The 18416-nt window shown below is 34.6% G+C and overlaps 2 protein-coding genes across 4 annotated transcripts in view; both read right to left on the reverse strand.

The window, feature by feature from the left end:
* LOC136030447 (serine-arginine protein 55-like) overlaps positions 1–9242 on the reverse strand; it is a 45436-nt gene extending 36194 nt beyond the window's left edge. The window contains exons 1-2 of the mRNA XM_065709432.1: positions 9158–9242; positions 1663–1800 (exon numbers count right to left, since the gene is read on the reverse strand). Of these exons, the coding sequence (XP_065565504.1) occupies positions 1663–1788 (126 nt within the window). The 5' untranslated portion in view covers positions 1789–1800; positions 9158–9242. The remainder of the gene's footprint in view (positions 1–1662; positions 1801–9157) is intronic.
* Positions 9243–13932: 4690 nt separating this feature from the next.
* Positions 13933–18416, reverse strand: part of LOC136030448 (protein DDI1 homolog 2-like) — a 36450-nt gene continuing 31966 nt past the window's right edge. Inside the window, exons 8-9 of one of the 3 annotated variants that reach the window (XM_065709433.1) lie at positions 17696–17825; positions 13933–15409 (exon numbers count right to left, since the gene is read on the reverse strand). In XM_065709433.1, coding sequence (XP_065565505.1) covers positions 15183–15409; positions 17696–17825 — 357 coding nt within the window. In that variant the 3' untranslated portion in view covers positions 13933–15182. The remainder of the gene's footprint in view (positions 15410–17695; positions 17826–18416) is intronic. The other 2 variants (XM_065709435.1, XM_065709434.1) reach the window with 2 other exon arrangements.

Raw genomic sequence — 18416 nt, forward strand, 5'->3', positions numbered from 1 at the left:
AGCAAAAAACTGGTAATTGCAAAAATACCTGTATAGATTTCAACAAGAGATAACAAAACAATTCAAAATCTTAAAAAGAAAGCCAAAAGTTTGAAGCTTAGTAGATATTGTTGTTAGAAATCGGACTTCCTTTAATGATAAAATATTCTTTGAAAAGAAGCAGCATGAAAAGACAGTAAATTATCTCATATTGTCTGCAGTTAAAAGATAAGCAACAACCAGAAACCATATATAGAAGCCTGCCATGTGCCAAGTACTGGGACCAGGACTTCAGTATGAAAAGACAGCAAATTGTCTGTGGTTAGAAGACAAGCAACAATGAGAATCCATATATAGAAGCCTGCCATGTACCAAATGCCAGGGTATATCAGCTGGTAATTGCAAAAGTATTTTTGTATATTTTAATAAGGGATTACAACAACTCAAAAACTTTAAAAAGAAAACCAAAAGTTTGAAGCTTAGTATATATTGTTGTTAGAAATCAGTTTCATTTAATGATCAAATTAGCAAATTGTCTGAAATTACCAAAGGGTTATTAGAAAAATAACCAAAGGGTTATTACCAAAGGATTAGGTATTTTATATAATGCGTTCAGAGCGGCCTACTTTCCATAATTCTTTGTTGTAGTTTCCATAATTTTGTTTCTAAAGTTATTATATTTTCATTGTATTTTGCTATATTTCATAATAATTACATTATAATGATTACATTATATTACAATACATTATGTATATTTCATTATAATTTCTTGACCTTTGTGTTTTCAGTGAAGCGCTAGTTTTCTGTAATCTTGAAAGCATAGGGAAACATAATTAATTGGTTTATTTGTACTAGTTTTGTTGAAATATATTAGATAAGCTGTGAAGTAATAATTTTTGTCCGTTTTAAGTTTCACTTCGATCTTTGCTTCCTTCGGAAAAAATCGGAAAATTAATCTTTGTCTGTTTTCTATTGAAATTTAATGTAGAAACAACGCTGCCATAATCTTTTTTATTTATACGGAATAATGTGTGTTTATTTTGAGGTTTAATGTCACTCCTTAGCTTCAGTTAGAAACTTATTTTTGGGTATAAACCCCAATTTATATCCCCCAAATTATTTTTGGGGCCCAACTTCAAAGTAATATATAAGCTAAATTACATTTTCAGAAAAATAAGAAATTTAACATTTTTTCACACAGTGTCTGTTCCAGATTTGAAAGATTAAACTTTATAAGGCAGCTCAAGAAAATTTCCAAGATAGAAGTCATGACTCTTGGATCATTATTTTTTAAGAGTGAGGCAATTTTGATCAACAAGGGGAAGGAGGCTCCTTCTGATCAACCAGATCAAATTTGAAGCAGCATGGTTTGTCATTATTTTCCAAGATTCCCAAAGGAGATCATTTGAACCTATCTTGGGGGAGTTGTGCAAATAACATAAAAAACATTCTCCTGACAAAAGATTGCTTAAGAAAAAATGAAAAGTGGACTTGAAATATTAAGTAAGAGCTACACAAAATATTATCTTTAAATCGATATTTAGCATTATTATTCTATACCAAAACTGCCAAGTTTCACTACTATTAAAATGAACTTTCGAATTTAGAGCTATCTTCATCCTTCTCTACAGTTTCAAACCATTTTTTATTCATCAAATCATATGACTTAAAACTTGAAATTACCACAAAAGCATATCCATTTTTCAGCAAGACTTGTCGTATTCTTCCATAGCCTTTGAAAAACCTTTCAACATCTCTTTCTATTGCTCTTCTGCCTAAGCCACCAATATACACTCTGGTTCCAGCCATTATTATATGAACCTAAAATGATACAAGTGTTCAGCATGTCTTGTTGCATACTATCATTTTAATCTCATTTAGTAATTCTGGTAAAAAATTCTCTTAATTAGGAATACAGAACTAAAGAAGCTAAACTAAACAAATTAACTCTTTTAAAAAACTTGAAAATATTGAATTAATAAAATAGTGCTCATCTGCAGCATAATATGAATAACTTCCATAAAATCAAGAATAACAGGTTTTTATTAGCAAGAGACATTTGATCTCTCACAGGATTTTATCCCTAAAAGCCCATCTGTTCAACTGATACAACTGAGTTAATTTACTAAATTTTAGAGTAGAGGGGCAAAAGTTATTTTTTCAAAATCTAGGGGAAGGGGGCTTTTTTCACTTTTAATTTTTCCTTTTCAATTAAGATACCAAAACAGGCGTTTTTCAACGAAAACGCACCAGATAGCATTTCACAAAATCTAGACAGGGGGTGCAGCATATTCTGATCCCCAAATTTACAACACTGACTCCTGAAGAGGATGTCTGACAGACATATCTCTAGGAAGAAAACCTATGTGAATGGTTGGATAATTCAGCCTCTTCAAAGATATGCCAATTCACTTTTTGTTTCAGCTCAGTATTTCTTCTGTTGTGTTTGATTTTGATTATTATTTTCTGTGTATTCAGTGACTTTATTTTCTGGTTTCTGTTCTAACACACATTTTAAATATCACAAGACCTGAAGATGACATACATAAGTATTGGCATAAATATTTTTTTGCTAAAGACTGCATGGTAAATACTCATGGTTATGTCAATGGTTGGGCAGTTGTATATCAGACCCTGTTTTAGAAACACATAGCAAAGATATATATAGAACCCTATCACTTACAGAAAATAATGTTAAGGGTACAACAAATAAAACAGTATTTAAATATAGACCAGGAGAAGGGATCTGAGTAGCTGATGTGTTATCCTTAATTCACATGTCTAACACTATGTCAGAGCAAAAATATAGCAGTTTCCAAACTTCACTGACAATCCAGAAACAACTAGGAAGAATGAGCAATTCCTGGCTGAATTCAGATAGTTCTAAGCTATATGCTTTAAAAGGAATTATTTTCAATGGTTAGGTAAAAAAAAACAAAAAAAACTTGAATATCAAGTCCCATGCAATTGGAAACTACCCCACACCATGAAAATTTCTTATAGAGGTGGATGACACAGAAAAGGACTTTTATAGTTTAATAACTGTTGTTGCACCCTAAAGAGTTTTTACAGCCAAAAATTGTTGTTACAGCCAAAATGTTTCTCTTTTTTTCTTTTTCTTTTCTTCACAAAGAATAGACAAAAATACAGGTGTTTAATGGATTTCCGCTGAAATATGTAAGGTTTTTAACTAAACAAAGATAAAAACAATAGATCTACGTTTTCTACCGTTGTGAGAGTAGATCCTATTAAAACGAAACCAGTGTCTCAAACACAGCTTATTTAAGACTAATTCATAGAGATAGAAAAAAGAATATGTGCCAAATTCTGCAAAATTCATTTTGGTCATATTTCGCTGTTAACCTTCAACAGTTATGTTGAATAAAAAAAGATAATAACTGTAGTTCCATTAGTTTTGTTTATATTGCGTGCTATTATTTTGTTTAAGGTCTAATGGAAAATGCTGATGACACAGAAAAGGACTTTTATAGTTTAAGAACTGTTGTTGCACCCTAAAGAGGACAGTTTAATGACATGTTTTCTAACACCTTACTCATAATAAACCTAGTATCATCTGTGACAAGCAACATATATCTCTAACAGGGAAATCTCTAGAAACTAATCTCTTAGATACTTACAAGCAAATTACCAAGCTTCTGGATAAAACCCTTCAAGAAGATTTCATTTTTATGGATCTAGCAAAACCATTTGATAAGGTCACACACAAACAGCTTTACTTAAAAGCAGTAGGAATAAATTTAGATCTTTGTTGGTAGAACACAAATGATATAACTATTCATAACAGGCAGTGTGTGTGAGCCTAGCCACAACCTAACAAGGTCATAAGTGACATTCCTTAGGGAATTAAACCAACATTGTTTCTTTTCTATATGAACAATTTTGTAGCTGAAGTATACAACCACCTAACCCTCTATACCAACAATCAAAACTATTTAATGTCTCTGACAGTTTAAATATAAAATCTGGCCTTGATTGCATATATCCATGAGTAGACAGTTGACATTTCTCCTTCAATATTTCAAAATGTGCCATGCTTCACCCTGATCACAACAATAAAAACCACCAATAAAGCCTAAGGGACAACCTGACATCATCCTCCATACCACTTCTGATTTGCACCAGCAGTAAACACCTGTGAATTACTATAGATAATGTCCCAAAGTTCCATGATGATTCTCAGTTTCCAAAGCAAATTCAAACCTTTGACTGCATGGCTAGTCAAGTAGAATCTCCCTAAAGGTCCATTTTATAAAGTGTGACATGGTACAGCTGTTTGCAAGGGTAGTCAAGCAGAACCTCCCTGAAGCCTATACAAGGTACTTTTAAGACCAATACTAGACTTAGAGCTTACCCTGAAGGTCTCTTTTATAAGAGTGTGACATGATACAACTGATTGAAGATGTACAGAAGATGAACACAGAATATATTTCTGTACTTGTCAAGAAACCACATTTATAGGCTACATGCCATAAAGTTACCCTTGATGACTTTCTGATGTAGGCTCAGCCACATGCCACTGACATACAAGTGTGTCAATCAAACCAAAAACAAGCTTTTCACAGAGCATGCCAATTTAAAACAAGTTTGAGGACACTCAAAGAGGCTTCATAAGCCCTCAGTCAACCACAGAAGGAGAGAAGATTTTTCCAACCAAACTGAGACCAATGACAGGAACAGTTGAAACAAGGAGAATGTTTCTTTGGCATCAGCCAAGCTATTCAAAGGAAGACTTGACATGGAATAGGGTGTCAAACGTTCAAAATACCCACTTCTATGTTACCATTCAGAGATCAATTCTAGTGTACCACTGAAGAGGTTTGACAGGTATAATGATGCAATTAGGATTGTAAACTTCTTTTTGGGCCTTAGTTGTGCTTTATCTATTTATGGAAGTTTCCCCTTTATCACACAAAGTTGGTCCAAGTTAATCTAAGGTTGGGGCCCTTTGGATAGAGAAGAGGCGAAGTTTAATGCTCCAAAAGACCTTCCTAAGCATAATTTAGGTCTTACATCAATTTCTGAAAGGTCTATTCATTAAACTCACTGTTCACCAATAAAACTTTATCCAATAGTTTACCATTGGAAGACAATAGAGAGTCAACTTGGAGGACAATGCAGCTTGTCATACCCAACCACAAACAACCATCTTCTAAGCAACAAAATTGTGTAAACTATAAACTAGTCCCTGAAAAACTTGCCAATGTCAACTGGAAAACGCTTATTACTGATAACATTGAAGAGAGTTGGTCAAATGTAAAAACAGAAATTCTGCATGTTGAAAAGTTTTGCACCAGAATTTTTTCAGGTTAAACAGGCAAAAAGTTTACTTCTTTCAACTACTAAAGTAAGCAAACAATCAAGAGAAAAAACACAGAGCATGGAATTGCTATAGAAAAAATAAGACCACCGAAAATTATCAAGTCTTCAAATGTAATATAACAACCAATCAAATAAAGGCTATGAGGTCTGCTGCTGGGGTTAGTTCTACCTTGGGACTGATTATGCATACTATTTCCATTTGTTTCCCTAAGGTCATCAGTCTTCTATATTGAGGACTTGTGCATCCTAAGCTTGAAGTTGGAATGTCTCTTACCTCCTCATATTTTAGAAAAAACATAAAAGTTCTTTAAGATGTGTAGACATGCCACTCTGGCATACAGGAGCTTTCCTAGCCTGTGAGACTATCAAAGCTGAATTTTGCTGCACTTATTTACAAGAGAAATAGAGGGGATTCCATTTTAGCCTATAAGTTATTGAGAGCTAATACTCTCCCAGCATTATTCCCTACTGTTGGTACGAACTCAAGAACTAGAGGTCATCACCTGAAACTTGTCAAGCAGTCTACAATATCTAGAGTCTGCACTTGATTCTTTTCAACATGCACTGTCAACAGTTGGAACAAACTAATGAAACAGTTACTGATGGATCCATACATGTTTTCAAACAAAGGCTAGATGCTGAGTGGTCCTCTAGAGAGTGTAAACTTGATTGGGATGCTGCTGAACATGAAACAGCACCTAGTCACTAATGAACTTTGTATACAACTCGAGTCATCATTCTGGAGTTCTACAAGAAGAAATCCTTAGGTTGCTCCTAGCTGTAATTCAAGGTAAGGTAATAGCCTGCATGTACAGCTTTAAACTGGTTTTCAGATTAAACTGGTTTTTGTTTCTTTAAATATTCTTGAGTTTTACACATACAACAAGACTGCTTTCCAAGGTGGGAAATTTCCCCTCATCTAGGACTCTACCACAATTAATTGGACATTTTCTTTCTTCTCATTTTGATGGTCAAATTGTTATAAGTTAAATTGTTAAAGGCTAATGTATAGCTTGTGTTAATTTAAAAGCAAACAAACACTAACAAAAAATTTAACCATATATAAAACTGAATGAGTATAGAGATAGGCTATTTTCTACTATCCACTTGTTAGCTAATAGCTTTTGTTAGAACAGCAAAAACAGGATTGTTAGCTAACAAATTATGCTGCTTTGCAGCATAGTTTACATTTTAGACAGCTTGTGATGCAAAATAAAGTTTAACCATAAAAGTTAAAAGATGTAGGGAATGATTGTGGGTCTAAGATATCCTCTAGGCACCCAATTTGAGTCTAATTGTCCAAATTTCTTTCATAAAATATAGCTGAGCCATCACAAACTCTTTACACAAATATTTACATATACAAAGTATCTAGGAATTATCTGTTTCTGACTATGTCTATGATTAAGATATGTCATTTAAACTTAAAGATCATATGCCAAAGATTATAGCATTTCCCAAGATTAGGTATATTTTAAACAAATTTATAGTTAAAATTTAGCACTCATGCAAAGAAGGCAGAAGCATCAGCTAGCTCATCACTAGGGCTCATAAGAAGAACAATTTCCTCCCATACCCCTAAAATTCTGAGCCTTTTGTACAAAGGACTCGTTCAGCCAAGGTTGGAGACAAGTATGGTTCTTGTATCCCACTTTTTCAAAAAAGATGTCTAGAGAAGAGCCACTAAGATGGTGAGTGGACTGCATGAACTCCCTTACCCTACAAGGCTATTCAAGCTGAAACTCCCAACTCTGGTTTATAGAAAAAGATTGGGTGATGCCACTCATGTTCAAAAACTTATTAATTCAAAGGCATTTCCTGATCTCTGTCCTATGGCATCTCAGGACTCGGTAAAATTCTAGTTAATTGACTTCTTGCTATCTCAGAAAGGGTTTAGATTAGGAAAATGAAACTTTCAGTGATGGGTCTACAGGCTAAAGTATGTCCCAGGAGGGTATTTTAAAATACCCACCTCCACTCCTTTGCCCTCTAGAGGGCCCTGAAATTTGCCTACATGACAGGTCACCTATTGAAATTTTGACAAAACAACATTTTACCTCAAATTTCAGTTACTAGTTGCTTTTCCTCTGCCTTTAGTTCTGGAAATGCAATTCCTGTTATTTGGGTAGAATTTTGAGTCATATCAATGTTTCTTTTTCAAAATTTAGGAAATGTATTTGCACATCTTTAAAACCTTATAAAATGGAATTCAGCAGTTATGAAGCTGAAAAAATTTGGTAAAATTCTAGTTAATTGACTTCTTGCTATCTCAGAAAGGGTTTAGGTTAGTAAAATGAAACTTTCAGGGATGAATCTACAGACCAAAGTATGTCCCAGGAAGGTATTTTGAAGCAACTACCTCTACTCCTTCTACCTCTACACGGCCCTGACCTTTGATGACCTTTAAAAATGTGTGTGTTATAAAAGTGAAACCTTGCAAAATAGATCTTCTGCTTAATTGAAGTACAAAAAAATTGTTTTCAGCTTCATAACTTTGCTCAATTCCATTTTATAAGATTTTAAAGATATACAAATACATTTCCTAAATTTTGAAAGAAAACATTGAAATGGCTCAAAATTCTACTCAAATAACAGGAATTGCATTTTTCAGAACTAAAGGCAGAGAAAAAGCAACTAGTAACTGAAAATTAAGGTAAAATGTTGTTTCATCAAAATTTCAATAGGTATGACCTGTCATGTAGACAAATTTCGGGGCCCTCTAGACAGAAAAGAAGTGGAGGTGGGTACTTTAAAATACCTTCCCGGGACATACTTTAGCCTGTAGACCTATCCATTAAAGTTTCATTTTCCTAGCCCAAACCCTTTCTGAGATAGCAAGAAGTCAATTAACTAGAATTTTACCAACAATTTTGTTGTACTTCAATTAAGCAGAAGATTGATTTTGCAAGGTTTCACTTTTATAACACACATATTTTTAAAGGTCATCAAAGGTCAGAGCCCTCTAGAGGGATAAGGAGTGGAGGTAGTTGCTTCAAGATACCTTTCCAGGACATACTTTAGTCTGTAGATTCATCCCTGAAAGTTTCATTTTCCTAAACTAAACCCTTTCTGAGATAGGCTACCAAGAAGTCAATTAACTAGAATTTTACCCACAACTCTTGTACAGGGGGACATAATCTGCTGTTATCCAGGCATTTCTCCTCAAAGTGGCTACACACCCATTTTCTTACCAAACATGTTGCCAACCTCTAGAACAAATTACTGTCAGGTACCATTGCTGCCTAAAAAGCTTTAAGAGCCATCTTGACAATAAATGGTCAACAAAAGAATGGAAGTAGGCCTATAACTGGGAAGCAATCAAATCAGCAACATCAAACCACTAGTCAAGTGTACATAGCCTATTCAACTATGTGTCATATATTATCAACTCTGGAGTTTCTAAAAGGAAAAATCCTTAGATTGCTCCAAGCTGCAATTTAAGGTAAGTTGTAAGATAATTTTGGCCCTTCTAATGGTGAAACAATCCATTTTCTAGAAGGTAGCTTATGATAGATTTTACAATGATTAAACTATTAAAAAGCAGATTAGTTGGCCAAATACTGGGTATCTAACCCTATTTTAACAAACTATTAAACCAATTGAAGAAAAGAGTTCCAGGAGGAAGATGACGTCCATTTCTAAAATAAATGATTGTTATAGCCTATTTTGGCTCTGGATGAAATTCTGATTCTAAATATGTGAATTTTTTAGCTGTCTCATTAGCCTAACCTAGAGAGATAAGCAAAAAAAGCCCAGAATTTCACCCCCTGCCCAGGTTTTTTAAGACCTAATTGTAGACCAGCGTTATTTAAACTATTCCTTTTAGATATTAACCAACCTTTAATGGACAATTCGGTTCTTTGTGGTTACTGTTTTCACAATAGAGAAAATGGCTGCTGAGATTTTTATATTCTTTTCTACGAAAAGTACCTGCAGAAGAACTGAAGAAAAGAAAATCGAATTTCAATGCAAAAAAGCCGGGTTTCAATTAGCACACGTGTCGACACCAACTTGATGGCAGAAAAAAGGCTCGTTGTTTTCCAAGCCAGCATTGAAATTTTAAACTACCAACAAAAATGATGTCTGATTCTTCAAGTTCATTAAATGGGAATCGTTAGTCCCTCTTGGGCCATCCAAAAAAGATTAGACGAGTTAAAAAAGTAATTGGATTTTAAGCAGAAACGGTTTCAGAAATAGGTAAATATTAAGCAACTAGCTCAAAATCATTGCCATCAGTTTCTGCCACTCCTTTAAAGGTTAAGTTACTAGATATTTCGATCCCATTAATTTAGCAGTGAAACTGAAGTATTACAATTAAAAAAGACTATATATATACAAAACAAAATAATAACATCTGGAACACACATAGCTCCCGATCCATTGGCTTAGATGATTCAATAGCCGGATTCATTCAAAGTCTTTGTTCTTTGATATTGCCTAGATGTAGGATGAATTTTTAATGAAGGTGGTATAATTTTCTTCTTTTTCTCATTGCAAATGAACATATGTGGATTATAGACCATGCAAATTTTATAAACGTAAATTCAGCAGCATTTCGTTTGTAATGAGAAGAAGAAGAAAATTGCACCATTTTCATATAAAAATTATCTTATATTTAGGCAATATTAAGGAACTTAAGACTTTGAATGAGTCCAGTTAATGAACCCTCTAAAATGATGGACCGCACACTATCGTTGACCTGGAAGTAAATATTTTGTTCCTTATAAATATAGTTTGTTTTCATTGTAATACTTTAGTTTCGTTGCTGATCATTGATGTTTGCGATCGAAATATCCAGTAACTTCTGTAACTATTTCTCGCTGTCTTATAAAAGAACCCTTCCCAATAGACTCTTATTTTTATGGCATTTGGTATTTACCGAGTGAAACATAGCGATCACTATTTCTGTCCGTCGGATTGTCTTTCGGTACCAGTTTTGCTAGTTCGGGCACTTTCAGATAAGCTAGGACGATGAAAGTTGGCAGGCTTATCGGGGACCAGACAAGATTAAAGTAGAAATAGTCTCTTCCCCAGTTTGACTATCTGGGGGGGGGGGGGGTGAGCGAGCGAACAAGATAGTTGAGAAGAATTTGGGCTGGAGGGAAGGGAAATTGTGAAAAATGAGGTATGTATCTCACGAACGGGTGATCGCATCTTAATAAAATTTGATATATAGAAAGATATAGAGGCTCAATTTTCAATTGGGATTGAATCCGAGGACACTAGGGGTGGAGGGAGAAACGAAAATCTTGAAAACCGGAAATATTGGAAAACGCTTAGAGTGGAGAGATCGGGATGAAACTTGATGGGCAGAATAAGCACAAGTTCTAGATATGATATTGACATAATCCGACCATATCTGAGCTCTTTGGGGGGGAAATTCTATTGCAAGTTCTAGATGCGTGATTGACATAACCGGACCGCATCCGATCTCTCGTCACAAGTGCCATATGAGCTCTTAGCTCTTGTTTCGTCATAGAAAGGGAGTGTGGTCTGGGAAAAGTACCAATACAAAGTTGAACTTATTGGTGCCAAATTTGGAGTGAAAAGGCTAGGATGAATGAAAAGGGCACTGTACTCATCTTTATGGTTGAAAACTTCAACCCTGACTTTTATACGATCCTTCCTTATGTGTGTTCTCCCTTTCACTCCCTTAGTAAGTTTAAAAAATCGTGGCCTGACTAGCAGAAGTAGCAGGCTACTAGAATACCGTAGAGCTGTTTAATGACTCATTCTAAATCTTGTTATCATACCCACGTCCTCTTTGTAAATTTTTCTTGTGCTCTTTGGTTTGGATAACAGATTGCCAAAGATTGTCCTTTCGGCCAACCGTCTAGGGCTAAACGGAAAGCAGGTCTTCCTCGTCTAGGATGGGAGGACGACACAAAGAAAGATTTAAAGGAAATGGGAACTTCCTGGGAGGGTGCAAAAAGGGAGACTTTGAATAGATTAGGATGGAAAAAGAGCGTGTGTAGCTGTGTTGGCCTCAGGCGGCTTGGTGCTGCGGCAAGTTGTTAGTAGTAGTAGTCTTTGGTAGTATTAGTTTCGTTCAAGCATCGCAAGATTACTTATTGGTCAAGCACTGTAGCTTGTCCTTAGCGTTTCACGAGACATAAATGAAGTCAGAGGTTAGTAAGATTACTGCTTGAAACGGTCTGGGTTAGTTGTCGTATAAGTTACACCGTCCAATCGTGAAAAATGCAGGATAATTGAGGATTAAGATAAGCGACGTCACATATAAGCAAAGAATTCAATCTTTTGAAAAATGAACAAGGTATGTGAGTTTATATGGAGAGAACAAAAAGAGACCGCAATTGTGAAATGTGGTACACCTTCAGGGGTTTCTAAATAAGGTATGTTTACGGTGGAGTGTGCCGGACTATTGTTGTTATATTAGTTGCCAATTGGGTTTCAGCAGGCAAGTTGCTAGATAAGTATTTGTTTTTATCTTTGACGGATTACACACGGAGAAGTTCATATTAAGCGGATAAGTCGGACAAGGGGTGCTTGAGCGCACTCAATGAGGCTCGCAATTGTCTCTATTACTTTGTCTGTCGTTCAACCCAGCCATGGATTCATTTAGGGTAAATATTTGAATTGAATTAGAAGTGCAAAGATAACGAACTTTTACGTCTTCTTTCGACTTAACTTTCCAACTTGTGAATACAGGCCCTTTAGCTACCATCTTGTAATCACCAAACCTTGACTGTTCTGCGGTGTTAAGTTTTTTGTTATTACTCTTTTTACGAAGTGATTTGAGTTGATTTGGGCTAGTATGTCTTCAATTTGACCATGATCAAACAGGTGGAACGGTACTTCAATTTTAACAGGAGTCGAATCAAGGATGTCTCTGTAAAGGGCGCGATCTATTCTGTGTCATTCACTCTTTGTACAAACATGATCATTAGGGGCACCGCTTGCGAATCGAGAATGGTACCAATAAGTTAATTCCAAGGTGATCGTAGGATTGTTCTCAAAGTCTAGATCTGCTTTAATTCCCAAAAGGAACGGAAAGTAACAAAAGTAATCGGTAGCTGATGCATTCAGGGATGTACTACAAACAAAAGTAAAACTCAGATTTTGAGGCCATAGTGTCTAGCAGATACCCCCAAAAATATATTAAAAACGGTAATCGTGTAGAAGCTGGCAGTTGAAGTCCCTACAAATAATAATCTTTTCTGACTTTAACTGTTCAGCCAACCTGCTAAAATTCACAGAAGCCTCAGTATATCGCAGTTCTGAGACAACGACGCAATTATTTGTAGGGGATTGCACTGATAAAACCAATAGGCCCAGGAACTCTGACCACTGTGGAAGAGTATCAGCTCAAGTAAAAACAACAAGCCTTTATAAGAACTCTATCCAGAACTGCCAAATAATCAGATGTTCTTGTATGCATTTTATGCTATGCTTGGTTTACTGATCACTTAAACCAAGCATACGGGAGTGTGCCCGTATATATTTCTACTGTACACGGAAGTACTTGCATTTATTGTTTACCTTCATTTGAATTAAGTTCTAATTGTTTATTACATACCAGGCATTGCGAGCTATGACATGGGAGTTTTCCAGAGTAATTAGCACACTTAGTATCATCGGTACATAAATTGCCTTTAAAATTCTCGTTATCACCAGAGTACCTCGAACACTTCTCATTGTTGACATATCACATAGAATCAAGTTTGCAATCATTTCCACTCTCTTCAGTATTAAAAATGATTTCTTATGGTGCGTTAGAGAATACATTATCCGACTTATCTACTTCGCACCTAACCTCCCCGGATATAACCTTTAAAAGATTACAGCAAATAGCTGTCAGACAACTTGTTAACTGAAATGCCGAGGAAACCTAGGGGAATAACAATATTAATCACGTACACTCCACTGTAAACATAGCTTATTTACAAACCTATTGAGGTATACTATATTTTTCAATTACTGCCCTTCTTGTCCTCTTCCTCTACTGTCTTTCTCGGTTGATTTTATTATCTTTTATTATATTTTATGTTCTTGTTTCATTTTATTATGAGATCAACTTGTTTTATTTTGTTCTTGCTTTACATCCTCCTGACTTTTGACGTCTCCTCGTGAAAACCAAGAATAAAAATTTACTCATTTCCGAAATTTATGAAAAGAAATGACATCACTTATCATTACCTATTCTACATTTCTGGTGTTAGCCCGGCCAATAATCCAATCCATTCCAAGGAGTAATCCACCTGACCTTTGACATCTCCTCGTAAAACACTAAGGATAAGTAATCAGTTCGTCAGATAAGTCACCCTGGGATGCTGGAACGCACAGTTAGATTTATTTATGTTTATAATAGTTTTTTTTTTACCTTCACTTACTTTCATTGTTTTTGCTAGCTCATTAATTATATCCATTTCCTTTGTTTTCCATTTATAACTAATACAAAACGGATATGTTGAAAAAATAGATATTTTTTAAAGACAGAGTATAAACAAAAAGCAAACAAACTTAAAACTCCTATTTATTCGGACTTGTGTTATTATTGAAGCTTTTTCTATGTCTTATTGAAAAATTTGGCCGTTTTTGAGAATATACAGTTGGTTTTGATCACTCCCTAGTATAGATTTCTGGACGTAAAGCTTGAAAATAGAGGACAATTTATTTATTTGAAATGTATACACCATACAATAAGTCTTACCAGTTGAACAATAGAGGAGGAGGGCTAAAGTACGAACCAATCGATACGCAAACTCATTTGTGCCTTTTTTCACATCAGTTTTTAATGCTGAGTTGTAGTGTGTGATTTTTGTTTAAATGTATGATTTTTGTGAAAAAACGGAATTTAGCTATGCTACGATAGTTTTTAAATATACCGATCTCTCTCTCTCTCTCTCTCTCACGTATTACGTCCCTAGTAAGGTGTAGTTGTAATTTTTAGTTAAACTATATTTGGTTTTCACGTAAAGTGTAGAACGAAGTGCTGTTTCAGTAAAAAAAAAAAAAAAAAAAACTTTCCTCTTCCGTTTTTGAGAATATACAGTTGGTTTTGATCACTCCCTAGTATAGATTTCTGGACGTAAAACGTGAAAATAGAGGACACTGTTTATTTATTTGAAATGTATACACCATACAATAAGTCTTAGCAGTTGAACGATAGAGGAGGAGGGGTGAACGTATTACGTCCCTAGTAAGATGTAGTTGTATTTTTTAGTTAAACTATATTTGGTTTTTACGTAAAGTGTAGAACGAAGTGCTGTTTCAGTAAAAAAAAAAAAAAAAAAAAAAAAAAAAAAAAAAAAAAAAAAAAAAAAAAAAAAAAAAAAAAAAAAAAAAAAACTCAAATCAAACCAAAAACCGATTCTTGGGGCTTAACTGCAACAAAATAATGCAGTTTTATTTAACAAACTCAATCAAAAGTAATCACCCATACTAAGTTGGAAATCCGAAAAAAGACAAGGTCACCTAGGTAATTTTCTTTTATGTCGATTAACTTCCCCAAAATCTGTTGATATAATTTTTAACGACTTGAGTGCATAATTTTCGATAGAAAAGCAATTCACAATAAGACAGATTTAAGGAATTTGGATAAAAACACTTTAGACGACGTGAAACTGTTCATAGTCGCTAGAATTAGAGTTACATAAGAGTTACATTAGAGTTTAGATAAGTCTTAATAGACCGATAACAGGCTTAACAAACCAGATTTGATCAATTAGGAATTGTAAATATTTCCTTAACTGAAAATTCAATATCTATGATTAAGTTATAAAAATGGTACAACCAAAAATGCAACAACCCAATTAAGGCTAAATTACGCCCTTTTTATGCCACTTTCAAAAAACGAATAGAATAGTTACTATTCAACAAAAGCCCCTTTAACTAAAATCAATTTAGAATTTCAGAGATTTGGCAATGAGAGCTGCAATAGCTTGGGTAGAGTCACCATTAAATCGTCTTAATTCTTCTAGAACATCCTCTTTTTTAAACCCTTTGGATATCAAGTCTTGTACTTGGGCCTCTGTAAATGGTTCATTGACAGCTGATGATGAGGTATGCACTGCGGAGCTTTCAATTAGCGCTTTGGCCAACTCCCTATCTTCTGCTTCTCTCCCAGATTCTAGAAAAGAATGGAAGTGAAAAGTTCTCAAGTTCTCAAGATGGAAAGAAAAAAAAGGGAGAGAGAGAAAGCAAGAGAAAAAAACAACCTAGATTACCTTTACAAATGGACGTAAGTACGATACACATCTGAAAAAACAACCTATTGAGATTAGCAGGCCAACCTACTCACACTGGTGTGTAGGTTAGTCAGTCAGTAGGCTACTTAATGTCTTGTAGACTAATCAACATTATGAAACGCAAAACCTATTTAGTTGTCACCTTTTATTTTAGTTTATTTGAAGAAAATAAGAAAGGATTTCAATGTTCCAATTTGATGACATAAACGTAGTGCGAATAGCACGTTAATAACCAGGCTCCCAGATGTCTGAAAAATCTGAATCATTTCCCATTCTGAATGAATTTAAAAAAACAATACAAACTATTCAACTATTCAAATACTATTCAACTAAACAATACAAACTACAAACAATTCAAATGCAAATTCTTGTCAATTCAGTTCAACACTGATTTCAAAGATTAGTGAATTTTTTCCTGATACATATACCACAAGACAGAATACCTTGCTAAAAACTACCAGATATGTGAAGCCAAAAATAATCATCCCATAGCCTACTTGTCTCATCGCGGGGACGAAAAAGGGAGAGGCGATATTCCTATCTCTGCTGTGCACTTAACAGATGTCTGAAAAGCAAAAGAAGTGGGGTTCTTCATAAAACTATGTTCGATCTCCTTTCTAGGGATATAACAAAGGACAAGTTACGATGTCAAGGTAACACTTTACACATGACAGGTTGCCAAAAATCTAACTTTTTAGTAATCCAGCTAGGACTTAGTGAAAGCACGAAAGGAAGCAGGGAACCAAACGAGAAGCAAAGGGGAGTTAAGTTTCCAACAAGGTGTGGTGGGGGAGAAGCATGTGCTGCTTTATTGCCCTGAACCGGCATTGTTCTGTGATAAAGTATCAGTAGTAGCACTAGGCCTATGTACAAGCAGTATCCCATAATATGGGACCTATGACTTTTTGTACCTGTATATAGAGCTTCATATAAAATAAAATTTTAAAAATCATTTTGTATTATAATATAGATAATGATTATTAAAATGAATAATCCTATAGTTTGGATGGATTGAGCCGAATTTTCAATCGCAAAATTTCTTCAGCAACAGTGAAATAAATTATCGATCCTGGAACGATGGAAAACATGACATAAACTTAACATAAAAACGATTTTCCAATTACACTCTTTCGAGGAAATATTTAATTCCGAAGGCTAATTAGCCATGTGTAGCTTAAATGCAGTATGTATTTCTAAAAAACAGAGAGAGACAGTGATATCCATTTTTTATTGATTCACTGACTACTGATCTACTTCCCGACGTCAAAAATTTTCCCAACTTGTACACAAACTCTATTTCAGCGGCAACACGTCATTATAAAAAATTCGACCAAAATCGAGAAGAAGGAAGGTGTCATGAAATTGAGAAGGAGTACTTATTAGTACTAGCAAAGCGAAATCTATGAAAAAATATTATAATTTACAATTAAAGCAGTTATAGAGCTCCAATATGTTAACACTATTCTGGAAATCGATAGCAAAATTAATAGCCCACTTCACATTTCATTTTACCAATTCAACTCAGTTTGCACAGAAACTCAGACCTGATATATTAGACTATTATACAAACATAACGATACGTAGGGGGAAATGAAAACAAAATTAATAAGCTCACAAAAATTAAAATTATGCCCTCTTTTTCATGTGAAAAGAAAGAACAAAAACATCATACAATTTCTTTTTGAAGAAATTCTTGCAGATAATATCAAAATATAGGCTTTTATTTCTTTCTAGTTTTTTTTTTTTTTAAAGCAAGTCCAGTAAACTATACCTTATCTTATAAAAGTTGGAATAAATCAGACTAAAACTTGAAACAAGTCACAGAACAAAGTGACTGTGCAAGCTCAGCCGCCGTGGTTCTACAGATCTTAAGGTTTAACAAATCCCCACATCAAATCTTCAGATGCAAGGTGAGGCGAAAACATAGAAGGCTAAGGCTAAGACAGGACAGAGTCTTGTCAGTTTTTTGGCTATATTTTCCTTAAGGTTTGCCACTAATCCAGGGCTAAGACCTTGCGACAGACGGGTTTCAACCACCGTCCAAGGTGCAACTCTGTAGAACAACTAAAAACATTGGAGTTTTTCTATATCGACTATCCTCTATAATTTCCTGCATTTACTATACATAAAAAAGTAAAAGGAAGTAAAGAATTGATCCAAGAATGTACCTTCCATTGCTTCATCGACTGACGGTCCGCTCAGACGTGCACAGTCAGGAAGCTCGGATTCGGGTAAAAATCTCGTGTCTGTTCCAGTCGTTCCAATCACCAGCACGTTTCTTTTCAGATCCAACAAGCACTAAAATTATGCGTTATAAATTATCTAGAAAACTAGTATAAATTAAAAAAATCGTTGGAAGTTATAAGAGGAGAATCACAGGCACACACTATTGTGTTTACATACCGAATTATAACTAAATAATCTATTATATTTAGATTTTTTTTTTAGCTGAAAAATTTACGATTAATTGATCCGCAAATTACACACCCCCGCTTTCCTCCATTTCAGTGTTGCCTGAGTAAGTTCCAACTCACAAGCTAATGTCCTTTAGATTTCAGGAGTTTAAATGTAAACATTTTAATACACATTGCTATAATTTTCAACAATATAAAGCCCCTGAAATAGTATTGGGGGTCAGCGAAAGACCCTACAATTTGTAAAAGAAAAAACATCGATTTTCCTTATTTTAAACATTTGCTGTTTTCGTATGTTTTAGAGATATAACTATAAATGATCATTTTTTACTATAAAAAGGTAGAATGTGAATGAATCAAAACTAAAATTATTATTTAAACAATGAACATTATTTTTATAACGTTTGGTTCTAATAGGTAGAATGTGCGATGCCTCGAGGAAAGTATAGCCTAAGAAACGAGACATCATTTGCAT

Source organism: Artemia franciscana, chromosome 8 (assembly GCF_032884065.1).
Source record: "Artemia franciscana chromosome 8, ASM3288406v1, whole genome shotgun sequence".
In the NCBI taxonomy this organism is placed as follows: Eukaryota; Metazoa; Arthropoda; class Branchiopoda; order Anostraca; family Artemiidae; genus Artemia; species Artemia franciscana.